At 41.2% G+C, this 26376-nt stretch overlaps 1 protein-coding gene across 4 annotated transcripts; it reads right to left on the reverse strand.

The window, feature by feature from the left end:
* Positions 1 to 691: 691 nt before the first annotated feature.
* muc15 (mucin 15, cell surface associated) lies at positions 692 to 13311 on the reverse strand. 4 transcript variants are annotated; one of them, XM_061814025.1, is made up of 5 exons: positions 12770 to 12899; positions 12431 to 12609; positions 7597 to 8453; positions 3937 to 4107; positions 692 to 2269 (listed from the first exon to the last, which is right to left on the reverse strand). In XM_061814025.1, exons 3-5 carry the CDS (start codon positions 8432 to 8434, stop codon positions 2148 to 2150), a joined length of 1131 nt encoding a protein of 376 aa, XP_061670009.1. In that variant the 5' UTR covers positions 8435 to 8453; positions 12431 to 12609; positions 12770 to 12899; the 3' UTR covers positions 692 to 2147. The 4 variants fall into 4 exon arrangements, with proteins under 4 accessions (XP_061670009.1, XP_061670010.1, XP_061670013.1 ...); XM_061814026.1 differs by having other exon boundaries at positions 12431 to 12648; positions 12770 to 12866; XM_061814029.1 differs by lacking the exons at positions 12431 to 12609; positions 12770 to 12899 and adding an exon at positions 13255 to 13311.
* Between the last annotated feature and the right edge of the window lie 13065 nt (positions 13312 to 26376).

Here is a 26376-nt window from a genome sequence, read left to right on the forward strand (position 1 = left end):
TGCTATGCCATCACTTCTGTAGCATCTTCACTTTTTATTTGCATCTTTGTTTTATTTATTGTGCATTGTATAGTTTATGCAAGCAACGTAGTTAAGAACGCCGAAATTGTTTTTAGAGTAAACCACTGCATACTCATGGTTTGGTACCCACAGATTCACAGATTCTCTGCTGTGTTTAAAAATACAACAAATTTAATGAGATGTGGAGGATAAACTCCAAAAGACTCCACTACACTGTTTAGAGTATTTATTGTTTTTAAGGTTTTTCTAATTATAAACTGATGATAATCTTGATGTTACAATTATTTGTAAGTGTTATTAAAATGTAAAAAATGGAATGTAGCTGTCTGACATAACCTCAATTTAGATAGCAATCATTTAATTCCATTTAAATTGATTTGACTCAGGTGGAAGAGAAAATTAACCTGTCCAAATCCTCAAATCTAATACGAGCATTTGCCAGCAGGAATGTGGTGTCATTTAATTGATTACAACAACATGCCAAACGTGTTTATCCCCAACTGCAGAATTTCTGTGTCCTGATTGTTTTCACATTCCTGAGCACATGGAACTTGTGAAAATAAAGTACAGTACATCGAACTGCACAATGGAGCAGCATGAAGTCATTAAGGTCCTGACCCGGAACCTAAATATATGCAGTACACTACTTGGAATGTAAGCTGAAGTCCACTTGGAAAACAAAAGTTTATTTTGACCCACATTTCTAGATTTTGGAAATACAAAATAAATAAAGGCACGTTACAATAAAAACAATAGATACAGTAGGAGTTTGTGATGAAAAAAATGACAAAACGTGCAAATTGAACATCGAACTTCATTAAGAGTGGGAACATCGAGACGGGTAACGAGCATCAGAAATTTCAATCTTTGATATGAAATGGAGAAAACACAATGAGTTTTAACAGTGCCGCACTCCTTTACTGTGGTGTAATGTGCTTCTTTGATTGATAGGGGTCATATTTTAAAACAAGGGTGAATTAGAACAAAGCTGACCTATAACCAATGAATGACTTTAACCTCAAAAAAAGGCACACATCTCTTACTTAAAGTCTGGTGTTCAAACTAAGATGTCGTGTTTATCAATCCTAATCAGACCGAAATGATTGAGTATAGGTCTATCGCTGAAAAAAAAAAGATGTACAGAATGTGACACTATGCTTGCATCTGTTTATTTCTAATTGTAAAATATTGCAAACAACCATGATTTTCCCGACGTATAACAAAATATTTTGAGATTACAGGGACTTGCTGAAGGTTGTCACTCAAAGTCAAAGTAAACTCAACTGCAGAATAACAATGACATTGAAAAAAAACATTTAAACTACTGCACATTTCAAAATCTCTGCTTGGTATGCTGCAGGTGAATTATGTAACTCTCTAAGGTGGAGCTCATCATGTATAAAAAAAGTCAAATCTCTGTTTGGACACGTAGAGGTCTAGGACTTAGAAACTTTAATATGATAATGTTGCTTCTGCTATCACCAAACCAAATATACAATTCTTCGTGGAATACTAAAATCTTAGCCCCTGTGAATAACACAGCTACTTGCAATATTATTTTCGTCTATTTTCGTCGTTCTACCAATCACTGAGGGCACATCTCACTTTTACTGTCTACTGCTTGCACGATGTCACAGCGAATACGTTTTATATGATTGTTCATATTGGCTTATTTTTCTATGTAATACCGACAGCAATGTGACACTTTCCTATGCTGTACTTGTAATTTTCAGACTCAAATAGAGTACTAACATTTGTTGGCCATTCCTCCATTTTAATTATGTGTGAGCAGGGTACACGCCGGGCAGTCATTTTCAGGGCATGAATAAAGAAATAGTCTTTCCCTCTTGTAATCACACCTAAGGACAACAACATGTTTTGGGAATGTAGGAGAAAGCTAGGATCTCTGAAGAAAACAGCATTGTGGTTTTGTTTATGTTATCTTTGGCAACAGGTATAGATGCAAAATATATTTGGGCTCGTGAAAATATTGACTTTACAACTCAAGTAAAGTTGATGGTAACATAGAGTTGACCTACAAATGAGTCCAACTAAAAGTGATTTTGCCAGTTGACCAAACTTCCTGTCAAACTTTTTCCCCAAGGTTGAGAGGTCCATGTCTTTTTCTACTTTGTCTGGCGCCCCGGAATGTTCTCCAATTGAATCTCGTCTCCTCGTAGTCCCGGGTTGTAATAAGCAGAACGACCAAAGTTCAGGTCCAAAGGTTCGCTGTTGTCCAATCGGAGAACTAGAAAATGAACATTTTCATTTAGAGTTTAGATTTGTACTATAAAACTATTAAGAAATCAAATTCTATTATTGTGGTGTATCTTCATGTTTTCACAGAACAGAATAAAATTAGCAGGTTTAAGGTAAGCAGGTTCACCAAGAAATAAAGACCTGTTCAAATAATGAAATATCGACCAGTACCAGCATTCAAAAGATTAGAAAACAAAGTGAAAGGGAAGATGATGAAATTAAAATCATTATTTAATGGAACCTCTCAAGAACACAGAATGTGTGCAAAAGTGTTAATTACTGTCGATGGTAAAAGACGTGGGGAAAAAAAATCAAATATACATCAAATCATAATTTTGATGATAAGTGATGGTTGTGTTGACAAACGTGCCAAGGCACATTTTAGATGTGTTGAAAGATCAACTGAAAGATTTCTACAGACCCCTAAATATTAAATTGGATTTTCACAAATTAACTTCCTAAAAGTCCTTAAACATTACTCTTAAACCTTAAATCTATTCTTCAAAGGTCACTGTCATATTTTTTTATGAAGTATTTGTAATTCAACTGCAATCTCTAGCAACCATTTTTACTTAAAGTACCTAGAATGTCATTTGTTTTGTGAATCTTAGGTCTTGAAATTTATTTCAATGGTCTTAATCTTGCTTTCTTCAAGATGCTGGTACTCTGTGAAAAGAATGATGCTCAGTTATTCATATTCATGAACTGTACACATTTAATGGAACAGCATGAGTGTTTCTTTTCTATTCCGTCCAGGCAGCTCATTTTGGACCATAACAGGAAGATTAAGCATGTAATTCAAGAATCTAAGTGACAATTTTCACTGAAGTACATGGCAAGAATTTGATGAACTGCAAATTGCTCTGATTCATACTCCTGTTTTACATGCTGAGATGAGCTAATTACAAGTGTGTCTGCGCGCGTGTGTGTGGGTGTGTGTGTGTGTGTCTAGTTTGACAATTTCATTAATTCTCAGGTGTCAGATCCGTCCCGATATGTCATTTTACGTGGTCGATGAAAGCAAATCATCTGTCAACTTCCATGATTCTCGCTAAAATCTCTACCAAAACGTTCCATTTCCATTCGTCCATTTTCCTGACCGCTTATCCTCACCAGGATCTTAGACAAGCTGGATCCTATCCCACTCTGACTCTAGGCGAGAGGTGTGGTGCACCATGGACTGGTCGCCAGCCCCAATAGGAGGGCATGTAATAAAACAACCAACCAGTCACGCTCACATTTGCAGCTCTGGCAAATTACCAGGCATGCATCAAACTAGTGAGGACATTTCTCCAAACAGAAGATAACCCTAAACTCGAAACATATGTTGTCAATGTTTTTGTTAGTACGTGCTGTTGCAGTTATTCAAATGAAGTCGATTACCAAGCAGGGCGTACAAAAACAGTGTGGGCCACAACTTTTTTTATCTGTTTTTTAAATGCAGCTGACGTTACCGAAAAATCCCATGTCACGTCATCATACAAAAAAGTTGTTGTCTGTAACTGTGCCTTGCTGTGGATTTTTACTATATTGTTTTTTTTTTTGTTTTGTTTTGTTTTAAATATTTGGAACACTCTTCCATGTGGTGGGCTGCTGTGACAGCGGATTTTGCCCTTTGGGGATTTTGAAAGGATTTCCCATCATATTTTAGCTTACCTGGATCAGAGGGGAACTCCTCAACCAGTTTCCTGTGCGAGAAACCTTTCAGGTGTTTTCTTTTCAAGATGATGTATGCCACCAGGCCCACAACGGAAACAACCACGGCTGTTGCTAATACAGCCCCCCACGCTTCATTCCGCTTGTTGCTGCTGGTCTCGGATGACAAACCTTCATTACAAGAGTGGGAATGATGGGTTAGGAGGAGGGAGGAAGATTTTACACACAATATTGTGGTTTTGGCTGAAACATGCTTTGAATATTTTCCTTTGACAAAGCACTGTAATTACCACCCATTTAGGCACAATTTTTAATGCATTCTGAATAATTAAACTCAGTACACTGCTCACAAATGGGCACAGATGAAACAGGACCACATTGTTAAACTGCTTAGCAATGAAAATGAAAATAAATAAGCATAATTAAAAACAAAGGACATGGCAACTGCTAAAATCGAATAAACACTGATTGTTTTTAATTGCGCTTCCCCAAAACAAGATGAGCTGAATATTGTTAGAAATCTCATTCATAATATATTTTTTCAGTCATTCAGAACACATATTTTTTACTTGAATATGAATTATTGTAATTAATAAAGTAATATGATAATGACCCCACCTCAAGCCGTCACCTTATCATGGTGGAGGGGTTTGTGTGTCCCGATGATCCTAGGAGCTAAGTTGTCTGGGGCTTCATGTCCCTGGTAGGTCACCTAAGGCAAAAAGGTCCGAGGCGAGGGACCAAAGTACAACTCCAAAACCCCTATGACGAGTAAAAAAATTGGATTTTGGTTTCTCTTGGCCAGACACGGGTCACTGGTGCCCCGCTCTGGAGCCAGGCCTTGAGATGGGGCTCGAAGGCGAGCGTCTGGTCTGCACCCATGGGGCTCGGCCGGGCACAGCCCGAAAGGGGAACATAGTTCCCTCTTCCCATGGGCTCACCACCTGGAAGAGGGGTCATAGGGGTCGGGTGCAATGTGAACTGGGCAGTGGCCTAAGGCAGAGACCTTGACGATCCGATCCCCCGCTTCAGAAACTAGCTCTAGGGACATGGAATGTCACCTTTTTGGCAGGGAAGGAGCTTGAGTTGATACGTGAGGTCGAGAAATTCCAACTAGATATAGTCACACTCGCCTCTATGCACCACTTGGGCTCTGGCACCACTCCTCTTGAGGGCGGTTGGACTCCGTTCCACTTTGGAGTTGCCCACGGTGAGAGACGCCGAGCAGGTGTGGGTATACTTTTTGCCCCCCAGTTTGGGGCCTGTAATGTTGGGGTTTACCCTGGTGGATAAGAGGGTAGCCTCCCTCCACCTTCTGGTTGGGGAAAGGGTCCTGACTGTTGTTTGTGCTTATGCACCAAACAGCAGTTCAGAGTACCTACAAGTGGCTGGGATGAGAATCTGAAATCTGAGACCATGGTCCTCAGTCGGAAAAGGGTGGCATGCCCTCTTCCAATCAGGGATGAGATCCTGTCCCAAGTGGAGGAGTTCAAGTATCTTGGGGTCTTGTTCACAAGTGAGGGAAGAATGGAGAGGGAGATCGACAGATTGATCGGTGCAGCTTCTGGAGTCTTGTGGACTTTGTACCGGTCCGCTGTGGTAAAGGGGGAGCTAATTCAAAAGGTTAAGCTCTCAATTTACCAGTCAGTCTACGTTCCTTCTCTCAACTATGGTTATGAGCTGTGGGTTGTGAACAACATCCCGGATACAAGGGGCTGAAATTAGTTTCCTCCGCATGGTGTCCGGTCTCTCCCTTAGAGATAGGGTGAGAAGCTTGGTCATCCGCCAGGGGCTCAGTGTCAAGATGCTGCTCCTCCGCATTGAGAGGAGCGAGATGAGGTGGCTGGGGCATCTGATCCGGATGCCTCCCGGACGCCTCCTTGGTGATGTGTCCTGGGCATGTCCCACCGGATGACCCAGGACACGCTGGAGAGACTATGTGTCTCGGCTGGCCTGGGAACGCCTCGGGATCCCTCCGGAAGAGCTGGAGGAGGTGGCAGGGGAAAGGGAAGTCTGGGTATCCCTCCTATCCCAGCTACTTCCCCCATGACCCGACCCGGAAAAACTGGAGAAAATGGATGGATTGATGAATATGATCATTAATTATTGTACTTCCACCCAACCATTTTCCAAGCTGCTTATCCTCACAAGGGTCGTGGAATTGCTGGAGCTTTTCCCAGCTGACTTCGGGCAAAAGCGAACACCGTGAACTGGTTGCCAGTCAGTCACAGGGCACCGATAGACACCATCACTGAGGGGGAACTGAACCCATGCTGCCTCCACCAAAGTCCACTATCAGTGACCCATAATTGTTATTGTAATTCATTATTTTGGAAATGATTTCCTGTAATTTGTTTTCAATAGTTTCTCTTGGTGCAAAAGTTTTAAAAGACAAAATCTTGTTTTTCTCTTTCTGGCCAAAAACGGTACAGATTATTCTCTCCTTCTTTTCAGCACAACCTGTGATACAAGTCCTCATCATCGCATAATAGCTCCTGAAAGCGTTCCCAGTAGCATCTTTCACATAAGGTCAAAAGTAATTTTGCGACTGCTGAGTCACAACCTGACTGGACAGCAATTGTATGCATTCACAAAGTGGTCCCTCCATCTGTGAGCCTTTCTTAATGTTTCCCCAAATGTTTTTTTTTTTTTTTTTTTGGTGCAGAGATGTGGGGGTTGATTGACAGGGTTATGATTTTAGACCACAGGGTGTCCCTGATCTTTGTGAACTGTGTAGTTCGGTAGTCCTTTGAGGATTTTGAGCCCAAACTCAGCATTGATGTTGTCTCCTGAATTACACAAAATTGCTGTCTATCCTGTGATGTTGTTCACAACTCTTACAGTGCTTGCAAAGCAGAGGTCCTCAATAGGTCCACCAAGCTACCTTTCTGTATGGATCTAGACCTTTTCTTTTGAAGCTTGTAATTTAATAAACACGACTTTCTGAGATTTTTCTCGTAGCTTATTTTGGGTCATTATATTCCATCTGTCCACAGAAAATACACAGATCACTTGAGGGCTTTGTGTATGCAAGGCAAGTAAGTTGAGACAGAACCCGTAGGAAGAAAGTCACGAAGAAATAGACTATGTTGTGTTCTAAAACTGGGTTTTTAAATATGTTATTTTAACTTGTCTCCTACACCCGAGTAGACCAGGTATCTTTAACTCCAGCCCTTTTAATGAGTTTTCTTCCCACTAAAACAGTGTATCATTGTTCCCTTCTATGTAAGAACTCATAAAAGGACCCTTCAGGCAAAGTGGGCAGCTGAAACCCAACCCCAAGGTTTTTTTTTCTTTCGAAAGAAGCGACATTATCCGCAACCTGTGGACATCCACCGATGTCCACAAACACACACAAGGAGATTTCTTTTTTCAAATAAAAATGATCTAGTCGGGGGGCACAGTTTCATTTTAAAAGCCCCAGTTTGCATGTGGAAAAACGTTCTAAATACATACAACAAGCTGTGTTCTTCTGGACATGTCCTTGAACAAATGAACCTGTACAGAAGTTATAATCTGATTGGATGATATCGGTACTTATGATCCATTCTGACCATTTTTGAGAAGCTTAGAAATTTGCTTGGAAATAAAGCAGAATGATCTTAATGTTTTTTCCAGTTGATAAACAGCAATGCTTTGACGGAAAAAATGCAAACCTACCTCTGTCCGAGCTGCTCCCTGAAGAGACCTGTTTATCTGTTAAGTTGCCTTCAGGTGTTGTAGGAGCTACGGTTGCCACACTGGAGGCTTCGGAAGACAACACAGTTGACGATAAAGATGTTGCAGATGTTTGGTTCATCTCTGGTGCTGCTGTGGTTATTGCAGTTGCGTTGTTCGATTCGGTACTATTGGTTGACTCAATTTCATCCATTGAGTTTGATATTGTTGTATTTGTTGTTGTTGTACTATTTGTTGTTGTTGTCGTTGTTGCCGTCAATGTTGTGTTTTCATCCGAATCACGGCTCTCTGGTGCCAACGTGGTGGTGTTGTCTACAGCGTTGTGATTGGAGAAATCGGGAGATATGGTCACGTTTTGATCAAATAGATCAGCATCTGGCAGTGCAGGGGGCATGGTGGAGTTATTAAACTCTTCCTCATTTTTGGTGATGTTGCTTTGTTTTGATTCTGGGTTGGTGATGTTGGTTGTCTCATCAGACAGTTGAGATTTCTCTGTTGTATGATTTGGGGATGCGAGAGGCTCGGTAGTTATCGCAACATCCAGAGGATCTGATGTTATATTTTCCATCTGAACTTCTTGATTGTCCAGGTTGTTATCTTCCTGATGTACTAGGGTAGTGAAATTATTACTTGTTTCCATACCAATCATTTCACCTTCCTGCCCATTTTCTCCCTCCTCTTCAGAAACAAAGTTTTGCTGACGCAGCCAGCTTTCATCAAATGTGTGCTTTGGAGAATTTGTTGTTTTTTGGGCTGAGACGGAGTAAAAAGTGTGAACAAACAGCAGCAGGTGCATTACGAAAATAAAATGCCACTCCATTTCTTCCTTTCGGTCTCCCCTAAAAGACAAAACAGATAATTTAATGCAATAGATCAATTAGATAAATCTACAGATGCTTTCAACCTCTGAGCTTCAGAAAAAGAGTTGCTGTATGAAAACAAAAGCATTCAGTAGAAAGAGGGAGAAACAACACCCAACTAATATTTTGTTCTCAAGTTAATGTAAGACACATTTAAACTGAAAGAAAAGATCCTTTTTATGCAGTTCAGGCTGGTGACTCAAATAAACTTACTTACTGTGCAGTTAAATGTGTCTATGTGTTTTAATGTTAAAGGTATCACAACTCTACATTAGCAAAGACATTTGTTAGATTTTGACAGCCACAATTCTTCTCAAACAAATCAAAACCCACGGCTTGCATTTACAAAACCAGATCCTTTTCTCCCTGTGCATCCTGTTTGGTATTAAACAATAAACATTTCCAGTTTAACATTCCAATCTTCATGTGTCCCCACGAATTTTGGTTAGAAGTCCAAAGTCCAAAGAGGGTTATTTTGTTGATACGATTAGTGTGTGTAGGCCATCACCTGCAATGTTGTGCCTGCAACACCACCGGTTTGGCAAGCAAATCTGGCAAAACTGAATTTCCAGATTCACTTGTTGGAACATAATACGTAGCTTCAAGGAAAAAAAAAATATATATATATACATATATATATCCATACATTTTCTTGGCCGCTTATCCTCACGAGGGTCGCAGGGAGTGCTGGAGCCTATCTCTGCTATCATCGGGCAGTAAGCAGGGTACACCCTGAACTGGTTGCGAGTCAATCGCAGGGCACATTGAGAAAAACAGCTACACTCACAATCACACCAAGGAGCAATTTAGAGTGTCCAGTTAATGTTGCATGTTTTTGGGATGTAGGAGGAAACCGGAGGGCCCAGAGAAAACCCATGCAGGCACGGGGAGAACATGCAAACTCCACACAGTCGGGGCCGGGATCAAACCCGGGTCCTCAGAACTGTGAGGCCAATGCTTTACCAGCTGATCCACATTTCCGCCCCTATATTTATATATGTATATATATTTTAACATGGATAATAGTAATATAATGGATAATAGAAGCATATTCATTAATGCCTCTTAAAAAAACGAGTGGAACGGGGGGCAAACTGATGATGACGCAAACACATTTGTTGGGCACAGCGATGATGGAACTTTGCGATTAAAATGTCACTATAGGCCCTATAAGGGTTTGAGGGTAGGGAGGAGGATAGGAGGGGACCACGCCGTGGGTTCATAAGCTATGACCCAAGGATACCTCACCGATCCCAAATCCTAACTCTGCATGCTATTGTCTTATCCCCCCACCCAACATTGTTAAGACAATTTCAGTGAGCCAGTGAAGCCCTTTGGGACGGTTTTATGATTAAAGGATATATAAATAAACTTGACTTGACAAATCCTTATCCCGACAATGTCTTGTTTCAGCAAGGCATTGCCCAGCCTCAATCCGCATGTACTGAGGGTGGAAACAGACTGGCATGCCTGGATTCCAGAACTCTTTTGTCAGTTATATGTGTAAATCCTGTATCACAAGTTTAAAAATAACATGTTTTGAAAATCAAATGTGTAATGAATCATTTTTTTACGCCATATCTGATGACACGTCATTGTCCACTTCTACTCTTCCTTCCATTTGTTGGCAGTGAAATGCATCTCCTGCTGGCACTAAGAGTCATGGCAACCCTCTGAGGCAGGTTGACCTTTGGCACTCATAATATGCCTGATGAAAAGATATCCAAACTTAAAATCTCTCTTGGGCAACCCTAATTTTGTAGTCTCCCACATCAACACATGTCCACCAAGTAAGCAATCCATATGCACCCGAGCACGAATTACCAAAACATAAACTCTTATTCTGAAGAGGATCAGGTGATTAGGTAGAAATCTTAAATTAACCACCTAATATCTTTCCTTCAACCTGTTTGTTCCCCACATTACTTGTCACACAGTAACAGTATCATGAGTGGCTAAAAGAGGGGATTCAGACATTCTAAATAACAGCCTTGCAGAGGCCAACTTCTTTGACGCAACATAACATCCTAAAAGAATAAAATTTGTACAACTGGATGTATAATGTATGCACTGTATACCTTTCTACTGTGCAAAACATACATAATATGTCTCAGAAAAACTTTATGAACAAACAATAATCATAAGCAGGAGTCATGATAACATCTACAGTATATCTTAATTTTAAATGCAATAACATTTGAAAGTTCAGGGTTGTGCTTCAAAATCATGGCCAAACATTTCAAAGCCAGATATTTATTCATTTAATCATTTTCAGTGAGAAAATCTGATTTGTACGTAACTTGAATTTGACATCGTTCATGCAGGGCATGAAAAGCAAGCAAAAAAAACATTGTTCTCATAACAACAATGTTCCATTCAAATAGTGTATATTACAAGTAGTGTCTTAAAAATACACTGTTGGATAAGAGAGCAAGGACAAAAAAATTGCACTGTGACTCACTGCCAACCATTTCAAGTTGTCTTTGGCCTATTGCCCAAAGTTAGCTAGGATGGGGTCCAGGTCAACTTTGACCCTGAACAGGAATGGTGGTCGAAAATGGATAAATGAATTGACAAGCATTTGTGTGCTAGGTATGTGTTCACGGGATGCAACTGTATCTGTACATGGAACAGTTTTGAAAAATGCAAAATGACGGCGCAGGTGGCAGATTGGTAGTATTACTCCTCCTTTCCTGGTACTCACACACATTGTACTGCACCCATCCTCGCTTCAGCTTCACTTTACATGAGCCATCACTATGTCATACAACACGGTTTTACAACTTTCCTTCTTTTACAGAACACACCCCGCATTAGAGGTGTTGCATAATGAAGACTCAACATCGCCAACTCTCATTCTACAATTACTGTCCAAACTGTTGCTTTCGGGCCAGAAAAAAAGTGTGAAAAGTCTCAAGCATTCCAATGAACGGGAGCAATCAAACAGGTCTATCGTGAGATGGATTGTGATTCATATTTAACATCAAGTATTGCTGGTTTCAAAGGAACCACCCTTTTGCTGATGCCATAGGCAGGTGGCTGATGCCGTGGGCTTGTGTGTTCGTCCTTGATCTTTTTTTTTCCATCCATTTTCTACATGCTCATTAGGGTTGTGGGGGATGTGGTGCTTGTCACAGCAGACTTGGAGCAAGAAGTCAAGTACAGCCTGGACTGGTCGCCTGCCAATCGCAGGAATAATATGAGAAAAAAAAATACTATTCACATTAACATTTAGAGAACTGCGCAATTTAATGTTATTAACCAGAACTCCGCAATTTAATGTGTTATTAACCTAACACTGTTTTTGGAACTGAAAAGGCAGGGTACCCTGAGAAAACTCATCCAAACACTGGGAAAAGATACAAACTCCACATAGGAAGCCCGGAGCTGAGATTTGAGCCCAGAATCTTATAACTCTGAGGCAGACATGCTAACAGTGGTTTGACTATGCTGCCTAGGAATCTTTTTTTTTTTCTTCCTTATAAATGCTCACTCACAAACTTTTGTATAACATGTAACATTATGTACATTAGTCATTAAAGGCTTATGCCACCATAAAAACTAAGGTGTTCAATTTGGTAGATCTGGTCTTATAATTAATTCATTCAATCCAATTGCCCATTTTAAATATTTGTGCAAATGTTTTGATTGTAATTTCATGAAGTACTTTGCCACGGTGCTCAGTGCTCATCAAAACATGATTAAGTTGCAAATGCTGGGGAAAAAAAAAAAATGAACTGACAGGTAATGCTCACATTACACAGTAGATTCATGTATTAACTAAGTATTAGGATCTGTTTGACATGATGTTATGTTTTGGCTTTAAATATTTAAAATATTGTCTCGGATATTACGATGCAAGATGTTTATTATTATTATATTTAAGCGTCTTGCAGTCTGACATTTAGCTTCTTTGGACGATGAGACAAATGAAGCCTTCCCCGGTTAATTCTTACCTTAATCTCAGTCTCTCTCAGAGGACAACAGGTGTGGAGGAACAAATATCTTTGACTGAGTGATCACCCTGAATGGTTCAGCAGTCACCCAGCGAGAGGAAGGAGGAATCACGCAGCACACAACCTGCTCAACCTGCTTGTACACCTCTCAGCGAGAGTGACACACCCTCAATAGAATCCTGTCTCATGATGTGAAAATCATAGGCGTAGATAAATAACTGGACCCAAGAATGGGAAAAATATTCAGATGGTCTAACAAAGGTAAAAGAATTGTTAAATGTCAAGTCTCTATTTTAATAACTCTGTAGTTAATAACCATTTCACGGTTTCAAGTCATACCTGAGTGAATTCCCTCAGTGGGTGGAGCTTATGGATGCAGGTCCCCTGGGTCCTTGCTACCCACCCACACCCTCCCGGTGAGACGGTGGAACCCGCTGCTGTCATCATGGCAACACAAATGTGCGTGACAAGCTCAGGTTTCATCCTTCCAGCTTTGTCTGTGTTGTATATCAGTCTGCTGAGTGACGTGTCACCATAAACTCAGCCTCTGAGAGTTAAATGAACCGAGACTGTTGTTGTTTCAATTCCAATAACTGCGTCATGATGTGGTTGGACTGACATACCAGTGCTTGAGACAAGTGGATGAGTTGCCACTTAAGGATGCTGCATTTTTTGTGAAGAAGAAGTGGGTTGCACTGTACTTCTTCTGTTTTGTTCCTCTTGTTAGGAAATGAACTACTAGCTCCAAAAACAAAATTGTGGCCATGCTAAAGCGAAGATATGGTTACTGTTTTCCTTGTGGCACTAATATACACAATACCTACCCAAAGAAAGAAGAAGCCACTCCCTGGGTGGAGCCGCCTTTGAGAAATGTGACATTTGATAAGATGAGGTTAAGCACAATCACAACAGGGCAAATATACAACCTCTGCCACCATGTTCTGTAAATGAAAGGGAATAAGCCCTACTTTGTAATAAAGCTGTAATAAATGCTTTGTATTAAAGCATCAACTGATTTGTCCATAAAATCATGGGAAGATATTGTGTGTGTCTAACATATTTGCCAGTTAAAAATAATTACCATTTTTTAATCACGTAAGTACATGCTGTGTATTTAATTTAAAATAAAGAAGAAGAAGCATAGTGTTTATTTTATTAACTAAACAAATTTCAGTAAAGGTCATGGACCAAATGGTTTTATTTGAGAAATATTTTAATATATATACTCTTCCATTCTTTTTGAATCCACTAGGGTGGCTGATCTGAAACCTGAAGCCATCTCCATAATTGTGAAATTCACCAGACAGTATTTAAAAACATATTTGTGTTCTGGCCTTTCAATCTGCACTCATTTTTTAATCCTCCTTAAAAGTGAGCGTTTAGAAAAGTAGGGTTGGGGTGAAAACTTTCTGATGTGTCTTCACCGTTTGCCAGGATGATGTGGAATAATGGGAAATAAAAATAATGTCCTCAGTGATGTGGTAAAGAACAAATTGTCCTTTTGATGAGCATGAATTCTGTAACAAAGGTAACTGAAATTGTTTTGAGGACCAAATCCATTTCAACCAGTAGTTGTCGAGATGTTAGTTTTCACACTAACAACACGGGGTGCCATGGGACAAGGTCGCCCCATGCACTGCTATAGGGCACAGTCAGCATTTGCTCACTCTAGCACTTTGACATCTTGCTTGCATCACTGCGTGAGTGGTTGGGTTGTGTAACAAAAATGTATAGGAGGCTGTAAAGGATTTGAACCATGAATAAAAACTAACAGCAAACCAGCCACAATATCGAGAATGAAACATCTTTGGATGTTAAAGATTTTCAAAATGAAAGTCCTCAAGCATCTCATTATTATGTACCTCCTATTCCAGATTCATTTTTAAAATATTCCTTCTGTTACCAGAGCAATATTCAACACTACACTGTTAGACATTCCTGTAAATTCTAGTTATTTACCACTTACCATACAGTGAAATACATAACAGGAGGTAGTAAGTCATTCACGTCAGTTATCACTGCATTGTGTGATTTTGGGAAGCGTCACACTGTTACTGTATTTGCCGGACTCTCAGAAACTCCAACAGTTTTCCTGTAATTTAAGTAAAAAACATGAAAGGTCTATCAATGTAGAGACCACACCGATCATCTCTGCTCAATATTGGGCTTCACTTGAAAGTGGCAACAAAATATGCTTTCAACCTTGTGTTAAAAACATGTGCAGGGCATGCTCATTGTAGCCATTCATGCAGTCATAAAATCATGTATTTGTTTGTCACTAAATGCATTCATTCTTTTAGTTTTTAAACTTGAACTTTTATTCAATATCCCATTGCTATTTAATGTAATAAGACAGTCAGAGCAAATGTTTTTTTCCCAATTTTGAAAAGAATAACGATATACTGAATGTTTCTTGTTTTTGATTTGAAAACTACTTTGCATGAAATGGATAATAATCAAATGCATGAGGCAATAGAGAGAACATACTTTAAAAATCAGTGTTATAACTAACACAATGAGGACAAATATAACTGACCTAAAAAAGGATTGCAATGTTTTTGTCCCAAAATAGCACTCAAATGAAAATGAGTTGGATTCAAGTTAATTTAAGTGTAAATCTACCTTAATCACTGTTTACTATTCTTTTGTGTCAGTTCCACTTCCATTGCCACTTTTTTTAAATTCACCTGCATTTCCAGAAAAAAGTCTTTTCAGCGTCGCATTGGTCGCATTGGTCCCACTCGGAGGCGCACGTTGTAGGAACTGACCCTTCTCGACAGAAAAGCTGCAGGGTGCTCACTCATTATGTTCGAAAAGTATTTCTGTCCCCATTTCAAGCAACTGTTAACTGCAGCACTTGGGTTTTGTGTGAGATGTATACCAAAAAGGAAAATCCTCTCTTATTGATTGTCATTCTTCTGCTTCCCATTAAAAGCTTTTTCCCTGACAGACCAACAGAGCTTGACTGTCGTCATGCATTCACTGCATTGTGTGCACACAGCAGACTCCAACACAACATCAGCGTCAATCCCTTCAGATGGTGGTCTCAAATCAGCTACTGCTTGAAATTTTGGGGCTGTTGACTCAACTCATGCAGCATCCCCACTGGGCACTAAGTACATGTTCTAAAGTCACAAATAAGATATATTAAAAAAAAGTATTGTTTGAATATTTGTCAAATCACAGAATAATGCTGAATAATAATATTGAGAATAATAATAACAATAATAGTAATAATATTACTATAATTATTATACAACAATAAAAACATAAACAATAACAGTGTAATGAATAATAATCACTATTATCATTACAATTGTGATGATTTTGCTGACACCAGACGGAGGTGGCGTAAACCCTGAACTGGTCACCAGCCAATCACAGGGCACAGATAAACAAACAACCACTCGCAGTTAATTCCCACCTTAGAGCAATTTAGAGTCTCTAATTCACTTAACATGCATTTTTTCGGGATGTGGGAGGAAAGGTCATGGAAAACTGTGCCATACATAATTGGATGTTGTAGTGACCCGGATATGGCCCCCAGACCTTGAGTTTGAAATATGTGTACTAGTAGTAAATGAAAGAATCACTTAATTACTATAAATGTTTTGTGGAAGGTTACAGTGGCTTCAACGTCAGAAAAAAATCTGTATTCTGTACTTTTAAGTGCCACGGATTTAACTTTTACGTACAATAAATTGCAGTTATTCATTTAGAAATGTCATGCCATAATCCAAGCCGCTTATCCACACAAGGGTTGCAGAAAGCTGGAGCCTCTCCCAGCTAGCATCGGGCGAAAGGCGGACTACACCCTGAACTCGCCAGTCAGTGGCAGGGCAGATATCGACACCATCACTAAGCGGGAATTGATCCCACGCTGCCAGCACCAAAGTCAGACGTGTGTACCACTACAGCATCAGTAACTCCCCATTTAGAAATATATATGTTTACTTGGGATTAATTGAAACACTAAGTGCAGTTGTTGTTTTTTTTTTTCCTATATTGAAGGGGAGTGTTAATGGTTAAACCGTGCATAATGTCAACAATGGCTAGCAAAAATGTGAAACCATACTTTTTCAGAATAAAACCTGTGCCTGGTTTTTGGTAAACACTTGGGCCTCTATTTTAATGTTTAACATTATTGTGTGGTACTTGGGATTCTCAGTATTTTTTCAGGTAGGCATGTAAAAAGTTCAAGAAGTGCTGGCCGAGATGCTCTTAAATACAAAGAGCTCCGAGCCAGAATCAGCATATTTCACAGTGCCTGTTTACGGAGTCGCTGTTTAGAACTCCAACTTTGCATTTCTTCAGCTTCCCCCTTGCAGACGCTCCCTAGCTGTCATTGCATTTTCCTCCTCTTTGCTCCATTCCGCTGTTTTTCAGTCATATCTGACTCGGGATTTTGGGGAATTTTAAGAGGTGGTGACAGCTGCATTTTTCTACATGGATTGGGAAATGTGCCTCTCTTAGGAGAAGGCGGTGCAGTGCTCACACACGGACAGCATTTCAGCTTCCTCCAGAATGGACAGTCCGATGCCCGCTTGGCTGGGCAAATTGATCATCTGATGGGAACGTGTTAAAGTTTCTATGTGCCAACCAAGTGTCATTTACACTATACGAATAAAAAGAGGGAACTAAAGAGTGGAATTTGTTACTACTTTTGGTTGTCCCATTAGGAGTCTCAACAGAAAGTTAACTGCATAATAATACTGTTATGATCCTGCCGTTCCAGCACGAGCTGTGCGGGTGTCCGCGCAGGTGCTCTGATTGGAAGGTGCACACCTGCGCCTCATGCAGCCTGATGATGCTGTGGATTTATATGACCGCGATGACAACTGGCCGGCGCCAGTTCGTATGATCTTCATGTCCCATTCGTGTGCTCCGGTATCCCTCATTGAACCTGTGTGTACCGACCTTCGCCCGTTCTCTGACCAACCTTGTAAGCCTGACTCCTTCGTTACTTCTGCCTGCGTTGATTGTTCCCCTGTGTACCGACTCCTGCCTGTCCGCTCATCTGCTCTCTTCGCCCGACGTCACAACTACCGCTGCTGCGCCGGACTGCCTGCTCGATCCCCTACCTCTGCATACAATAAACGTGTCTCTTCTTGAACTACCTTGCGTCTTCCGAGTTCCTGCATTTGGGTCCCACTCTCGTTTCCGATGGGACGTGATAAATACAATAATGAAATTGTTCTATTTTATATTTTAAATTGTGTTAAAAACAATTATTTGGCTGATTTTGATTTTGAAGCATGTGTAACCCTATACAATATTGCCTAGGGCCTCAAATTGTCAAGAGCAAGAGAACATCCTTAGCTTTTCTGTATTCATTCCTGATTTCAAATGTTTGACTGTGTTTGTTCAGTACAATAGACTGTAAATCAGATTTTTCACAGGGAATAAAGGTGCTTGTTCTATTTAAGACACAATGCATGTTGATACAAATATTCCCTAAATACCATAATGTCTCAACAGATTCCTGAAAGGATGAAAAGATGCTTCACATGGTGTCCATTTTTTTTGTTATATTTTCAAACAGAAGCCATTTCTGTCTCCGTCTCTCAAAAAGGTCCTGTTGAGCTATAATGCGACCTAGTTTTAGCAAGATTTGAATGCAGATACTGTATTTCATGAGTTGGTGGTGGAATTTTACTGTAGCTATATTATTAACAATGAATGCTCTGCCTGTCTGCTTTTTTGTGGATTAATTTTCTGTATTTTGTTTTACAGTATATATTATCATGTGCTGCATTTCAATTTTTTTTCTTTTATTCAATTCAGTTATATTTATATAGTGCCAAACCCCAACAAAAGTTGTCTCTGTGAACTTTGGAGCGGGACAAAGACCACACTCCTCTATCAGTGAAGTAAAGTCAATTGAAATTCACTACTACAGTCCTCCACTGTAAACTCTGTATTTTCCTCATTACTTGGGGAATCTGAGATCTCGTTGTCTATCTCCAGTGGAATCACAATGAGCTGCTTTCCACAATTGGACTTTGCTTCTTCTTTTTTTAGGCCTCTCCAATTTCTCTCCTTCTCTCACTTGAGTTTCTCTTTGTAACCGGCCTCCAACAACATGTTCTCGGGTGTTGCAGTCATGATACGTGTCTTGAAATTTGTTTTTATTTTCTTTTAGGCTACACTGCTGTCATGTTGAGCTTACATCTATGATATTTAGGGGGTGGAATTGATACGAGTATCTACAGGTGAAGCCAGAGGTTTACATAAACAAAAAGTACTATGTACTCAAAGAACATGGGGAAGCCCCAGATGATGAGGTAATGGCTTCGGAAGCTCTTGATAGGTTAACTGAAAACATGTGACTTAATTGCTGGCAGACTTGGGGATGTATTAAAGGCCACTTTTCAAACACTCTGCTCCTTGTTTGAAATCATGGGAAAATCCAAAGAAATCAACCAGGTAATCAACAAAAGTATGGTGAAGCTCCACAAGTCTGGCTCATCCTTGGGAGAAATTTCCAGTTGTTTCAAGGTGCCACGTTCATCTTTTCAAACAATCATACGCAAGTATAAATTTCATGGGAACGTCCAGCTATCACACCACTCAGGAAGGAGAATGTGTTTTGGTCCCAAATGTGCGAATCAACACCAGAACAAAAGCTAAACACTGTATGAAGTTGCTGAATGAAGCTGGTAAGAAAACTGTCATTAGCCACAGTAATGATGGAACGACATGGCCTAAAACTTCTGACCTTGAAGAAAACTATACATTGTATTATATTCTCATTATTTAGTAATGCTGATTGAGCTGAGACAGGAAAGGTTTAGTCCGATATGACTTCAGACAGGGAGGCAAAAAATGAAACGTGTTTTTTGCACAGTGTAAGTAAATGTCTGTCCTCAAATGCAATACGGTTGTCAATTCTGCTTTCATCCATCATTATCTGAGGAACTTATACTCACAAGTGTCATTGATCCAATTCCTTATCAATTCTCTTAATGATTCCAATACTCCGGTGACCCTTGTGAGTATAAGCGGCTTGGAGAGTGGATGGGTGGATTTCTGAGTAGCTTTCTGAGAGAGAAATAAGTAGTTCAACATGGGCAACCATTTTTTCCCTCACAATGATGTCTCCACTTTTTCTAGCAAATAACACAGGGTGCATCATTAGGCCTTTTGGGGTAGCATGATTGTGTGTCATCCTCTTCCATGCAAACATGTCCTCTGTCTCATCTTCCTTTCGAACACCAACTGCTCTCATCTTTTCCCTCACAACATCCATCAACCTTCTCTTTGGTCTTCCTCTCGCTCTTTTGCCTGGCAGCGCCATCCTCACCACCCTTCTACCAATACACTCACTCCCTCGCCTCTAGACATGTCCAAACCATCAAAGTCTGCTCTCTTTAACTGTGTCTCTAAAACATCAAACCTTGGCTTTCCTTCTGATAAGCTCATTTCTAATTTTATCCAACCTGCCTACTCCTCGCAAGAACCTCAACATCTTCATTTCTGCCACTTCCATCTCTTCTTCCTGTTGTCTCTTCAGTGCCACCGTCTCTAATCCGTACATCATGGCTGGCCTTACCATTGCCTTATAATCTTTATCCTTCATCCTACCAGAGTCCTTTATGTTAGCAGAAACCTTTCTGTTCCATAATACACCTGTCACCTTCCTTCACCTGTTCCAACCTGCTTGGACCCGTTTCTTCACTTCCTTACCACACTCACCATTTCTCTGGATTGTTGACCCCAAGTATTTTGAAGTCGTCCACTCTCACTATCTCTTCTCCCTGGACCCTCACTTTTCCCCCTCCACCCCTCTCATTCACGCACATAGATTCTGTTTTACTTTAGCCAATCGTCATTCCTCTCCTTTCCAGTGTATGCCTCCATCTTTCTAATTGTTCCTCCAGTTACTCCATGCTTTTACTGCATATCACAATAGCATCTGCAAACATCATAGTCCAAGGAGATTCCAGTCTAACCTGATCTACCACCCTATCAATTGCCACTCCAAACAGGAAGGGGCTAAAGGCTGGTCCTTGATGCAGTTCAACCACCACCTTAAACTCATCTGTCACACCTACAGCACATATGACCATTGTTCTGGTGTCGTCATACATGCCCTGTACTATTCTAACATACTTCTCTACCACTCCAGATCGCCACCTGCACGACCACCATTCCCCTTTGGATATAGACTTTCTCAAGATCTACAAAGATAAAATGTAGCTCCTTCTGACCTTCTCTTTACTTTTCCATCAACACCCACAAGGCAAATAATACATCTGTGGTATTCCATGACTTGGAAATACTCACTTCTGCCCACAAATGGCCCCCAGACAATAGTTTGGTACCACACTGTACGACACGTGCAAAGTCCAATTTTCCACAGCCATGGCATGCACCTGCTTTCGCTGTAGGCACGCTCCAGGGAAATATAACTATTTATCACGCTGGCTAGCTCCCAAGCTAAGAACCTAACTGCCAAGAAAGATAACATCACTGGATTGACAGCTGAAGGGGAGCATTCAGCAGAGATGGCCATACAGTCCAACAGCTCGAGGATGGGATTTATTTTTCGTTATTTGGGAGGGTTTTTTTATTGTTGGCTATCGGTGGCGCAGCTGTGGAGCATTGGCCTCACAGTTGTGAGGACCGGGGTTCAAATCCTGGCCTAACTTGTGTGGAGTTTGTTTCCTCCCACATCCCAAAAACATGCAACATTATTTGGAGACTCTAAACTGGCCGTAGGTGTGATTGTGAGTGCGACTATTGTCTGTCTTTATGTGCCCTACAATTGGTTGGCAACCGATTCAGGGTGTAACCTCCCTACTGCTGATGATAGCTGGGATGGGCTCCAACACTCCCGCGACCCTCGTGAGCATAAGCAGCTCAGAAAATGGATGGTTGGCTACATCTGTTTTTTTAAATCTTTTCAATTTGTCACTTTTTTTGTGGCATGCCAAGACCTTTTTTAGGGCATTTTACTGGAACTCTAAGATCACACAAGCATTTTTCTGACAGCAGTATTATGGGTGAGTTGATTTATGAGTGCACTAAAAAAGAACCACACAGTAAATGTGTCATGAAAACCTAAGCAATTTAATACATAAAGCTAAAGGTAATGAGTTGGGCGACCATTTCTGAAATGTTCCTAGCTTTACTTTTACTGAAGAGTTTGTCATGCTCCTGGCTTCCAGCCTAGGCTGGGCGTGGCCAGCCAATCAGTGGACACACACCTGCACCTTATGAACTCTAATGACACCCAGTATATATAGGATTCTGGGGACGGCTGTTCTTTCGCCATACCATTGCAACTCATGCCCTGTTCCTGCACTCACGTATCGCTGATCGTGAACCCGTGTGTACCGACCTCCGCCTGTTCCCCGACCGACCCCGTAAGCCTGACTCCTTAGACACTTCTCCCTTCTTTGATCGATCTCCCGTGTACTGACTCCTGCCTGCCCACGGACCTGCTCTCTACGCCTGACGTCCTGACTACTGCTGCTGCACCTGACTGCCTGCCCAATTCCCGAGCTTGGAACAATAATCGTTTTTCCCGAATTACCTCTGCGTCTCCCGAGTCGTGCATTTGGGTCCTCCCTGTGTTACGACCCATCGAGACGAAGGGAGGGAACATTCAGCAGAGATGGCCAGACAGTCCAACAGCTCGAGGGTGGGATTTATTTATCGTTATTTTGGAGGTTTTTTTTATGGTTGGCTATATCTGTCACAACCCATCGAGATGGAGGGAGGACCAGTGTGGCTGATTTTCGGTGCGTTGGAGTATATAATGGAGCTGAGCCGTGCTGCTTTTAGGGGGATGTTCAAAGCCGCCCCAGTACTCGTTGAACACCGTCGAGCCGGGGCGCATTACTGCCTACCTGTTATATGGAACCCACAAAGCTCTCGTCCTCTGCACCCGTGCAATCCATTATTCACAACGAACCGGGTCTCTTGCAAACTTATGAAGGCTAAATCCATTCTTCCGAGTGTTCAAGCAATAATGTCCAGCAATGCAATGAGCCAGCATTTTGGCTAACACGAAGGAACAACGAGCTACCTTCCCGGAGGTAAAACTAATGGAAACAAATGAGTCCACTTGGGGGTGCCACTGTCCTTTACGTCACTTCCTGCTTCTTCTCGAAAATAAATCCCATGAGAGGATTTTCATGGCGGGAGTTACAAAAAGCTGTATATGTCAAAATCATGTTTTGTGGTGAAAAAACGCATGGGCCCATATTGGCTGATGTTTTTTCATTAATAACATACTAAAAATCATCCATTTCATGACAGGAGCCCTTTAACATTGATTGGTTTGTGTGTGAATTGTGTACCTTATGTCCTGACTTTGTTTATTTCATTGCTTTTTTGACTATCTGCAGCCCGTTGTGGAACACTATATTGTGTGACGTGTAGGCCAGTCCCAAGCCTGGTTAAATGCAGAGGGTTGCGTCAGGAAGGGCATCTGGCGTGAAACTGTGCCAAACATATGAGTGTTCATCAAACGAATTCCATAACGGATAGGTCATGGCAAAGGCTAAATATACCTGCCCCCGGCACTGTTAACTTGCAAGAGGGTAGAAATTCAGATAATCTAGGTCGAATGCAAAAAAGAAGAGGAAAGTGGCTTAGTCGGCAGAAGAAGAAGCGATATCCACAGACCCTATAGCTGTGTGAAGGGACTTTGAATGTTGAGACTATGACAGGATAAGCTCAGGAGTTAGTTGACATGATGATTAGGAGAAACGTTGATATATTGTGCATCCAAGAGAGCAAGTGTAAAAGGAGTAAGGCTAGAAGTTTAGGTGCAGGGTTTAAATTATTTTATCATGGAGTAGATGGGAAAAGAAATGGAGTAGGGGTTATTTTAAAAGAAGACCTGGCTAAGAATGGCTTGGACATGAAAAGAGTATCAGATCGAGTGATGATGATGAAACTTGAAAATGTGTTGTGTATAATGTGGTTAGCGGATATGCCCCACAGGTCGGATGTGACCTCGAGTTGAAAGAGAATTTCTGGAAGAAACTAGACAAAGTTGTCCTGAGCATCCCAGACAGAGAAAAAATTGTGATTGGTCTAGATTGCAATGGACATGTTGGTGAAGGAAACAGGGATGATGAAGAAGTGATGGGTAAGTATGGCATTTAGATTCAAAACTTTGAGGGGCAGATGGTGGTGAACTTCGCAAAAAAGATGGAATTGGCAGTGCTGAACACTTATTTCCAGAAGAGACAGGTACATAGAGTGACCTACAAGATCGGCGGTAGAAGCAGGCGGGTGGATTATATTTTGCGCATACGAAGTAATCTGAAGGAGGTTACTGACTATAAAGTAGTGGTGGGAGAGTGTAGCTCGACAGCATAGGATGGTGGTGTGTAGGATGACTCTGGTAACGGGTAGGAAGATTAAGAAGGCAAAGGTAGAGCAGAGGTGGTGGAAATTGAAAAAGGAAGAATGTTGTGTAGCCTTTCAGAAAGAGTCAGACAGACTCTAGACAGACAGGAAGACCTCCCAGAAGACTGGAATACTACTGCCAAGGTTTTCAGAGAGGCAGGCAGGAGAGTACTTGGGGTGTCTTCCGGTAGGAAAGGGAGAAGGAGACTTAGTGGTGGAACCCCAAAATACAGGAAGTCATTCAAGGAAAGAGATCAGCGAAGAAGAAGTGGGACACAGAGAGGACTGAGGAGAGATGTAAGGAGTAAATTGAAATGTGACGTACGGCAAAGGTAAAGGTGGCAAGGGCTAAACAAGAGGCATATGATGACATTTACACTTAATGCTAAGTAGATGGAAAGAGTTCTTTGAGAAGTTAATGAATGAAGAAAATGGGAGAGAAGGAAGAGTTGAAAAGGCAAGCGTGATTGACCAGGAAGTGTCAATGATTAGTAAGGGGGAAGTTAAAAAGTCACTGAACAGGATGAAAAATGAGAAGACAGTTGATCCTGATGACATACCAGTGGAGGTATGGAAGCAATTTGGAGAGGTAGCTGTGGAGATTTTGACCAACTTATTCAATAAAATACTAGCAGGAGAGGGGATGCCAGAAGAATGGAGGAAAAGTGGGCTAGTCCCGATTTTTAAACACAAAGGTGATGTTCAGAACTGGACTACAGAGGAATAAAGATGATGAGCCACACAATGAAGTTATGGGAAAGAGTAGTGGAGGCTAGACTCAGGATGGAAATAAGTATCTGCGAGCAATAGTATGGTTTCATGCCTAGAAAGAAGGTCAGAAGGAGCTACATTGTGTCTTTGTAGCCCTAGAGAAAGCCTGTGACAGAGTACCAAGAGAGGAACTGTGGTACTGCATGCGCAAGTCCGGTGTGGCGGAGAAATAGGTTAGAATAGTACAGAACATGTATGATGGCAGCAGAACAATGGTGAGGTGTGCCTTAGGTGTGACAGAGGAATTAAAGTTGGAGATGGGACTGCATCAGGGATCAGCTCTGAGCCCCTTCCTGTTTGCAGTGGTAATGGATAGCTGACAGATGAGGTTAGACTGCAATCCCCTTGGACCATGATGTTCGCAGATGATATTATGATATGCAGTGAAAGCAGGGAGCATGCAGAGGAACAATTGGAAAGATGGAGACATGCACTGGAAAGGAGAGGAATGAAGATTAGCCGAAATGAAACAGAATATATGTGCGTGAATGAGAAAAGTGGAGGGGGAAGAGTGAGGCTACAGGGAGAAGAGAGAGCGAGGGTGGACGACTTCAAATATTTCGGGTCAACAATCCAGAGCAATGGTGAGTGTGGTAAGGAAGTGAAGAAACGGGTCCAAGCTGGTTGGAACAGCTGGCGAAAGGTGTCTGGTGTGTTATGTGACAGAAGAGTCAGATGAAGGGCAAAGGTTAAAAAACAGTGGAGAAGTCAGCCATGATGTACAGATTAGAGATGGTGCCACTGAAGAAACAACAGGAAGCAGAACTTGAAGGAGGAGAAATGAAGATGTTGAGGTGCTTGCTCGGAGTGAGCAGGTTGCATAGAATTAGAAATGAGCTCATTAGAGGGACAGCCAAAGTTGGATGTTTTGGAGACATGGTTAGAGAGAGCAGACTTCAATGGTTTGGACATGTTTAGAGGCGAGAGGGTGAGTATATTGGCAGAAGGGTGCTGAGGATGGAGCTGCCAGGCAAAAGAGTGAGAGGGAGACCAAAGAAAAGGTTGATGGATGTTGTGAGGGAGGACATGAAGACTGTGGGTGTGAGAGAGGAAGATGTACGAGTTAGGCTTAGATGGAAAAAGATGACACGCTCTGGTGACCCCTAATCGGGACAAGCCGAAAGGAAAAGAAGAAGAATAACCCCAGTTTTCTGTCACAGCTCAAACATTTGTCTTTGGCAAGCTGACTCTGTTGTGTTTATCACCAAGGATTGCTTTTCATCTCAACCACAAATGTAGACACACCTTTGGCAAGCTGGTATTTAACCTCATGATTCAACTCAGATGATGATTGACACTGGTAGACACACTCTCTATTATGTGCTCATGTTTGTTTATCCTTTATTTTCATTAGATAGACAGGATGAAACTAAAATAAAGGCTTTGATTTATTGTGCAGCGCATCATGTTGGAAAATGGGCTGCCAGTCATATATTAGCTAAGGTTTTCTACCCACACAGGCTAAGAGATGGAAGCAAACACTTTATTCGGAGTGATTCACACTGAGGACAACCAGGACACTTAAAAGGCACGTGCAACTCTTTTTTTTTTCATGTTGTCACTCGTCAAAAGCCATCAATCCAATAGATAGATAGATAGATAGATAGATAGATAGATAGATAGATAGATAGAACCCTCAGATATGCTCCTGCTTTTTCCACCACTAGATGTCAGTAGCAAACCACATTTCCTTCTTTTTGCCATTTCACGGGCATTTGACCCGTCTCTATGAAACATCAATGAACATTAAAGCTGATAAGTATCCGAAAATGTTTCTGGCCAGTTAAGATAAACCAGGGTCCTTCAGA

Source organism: Syngnathoides biaculeatus, chromosome 3, assembly GCF_019802595.1.
Source record: "Syngnathoides biaculeatus isolate LvHL_M chromosome 3, ASM1980259v1, whole genome shotgun sequence".
Taxonomy (NCBI): Eukaryota; Metazoa; Chordata; class Actinopteri; order Syngnathiformes; family Syngnathidae; genus Syngnathoides; species Syngnathoides biaculeatus.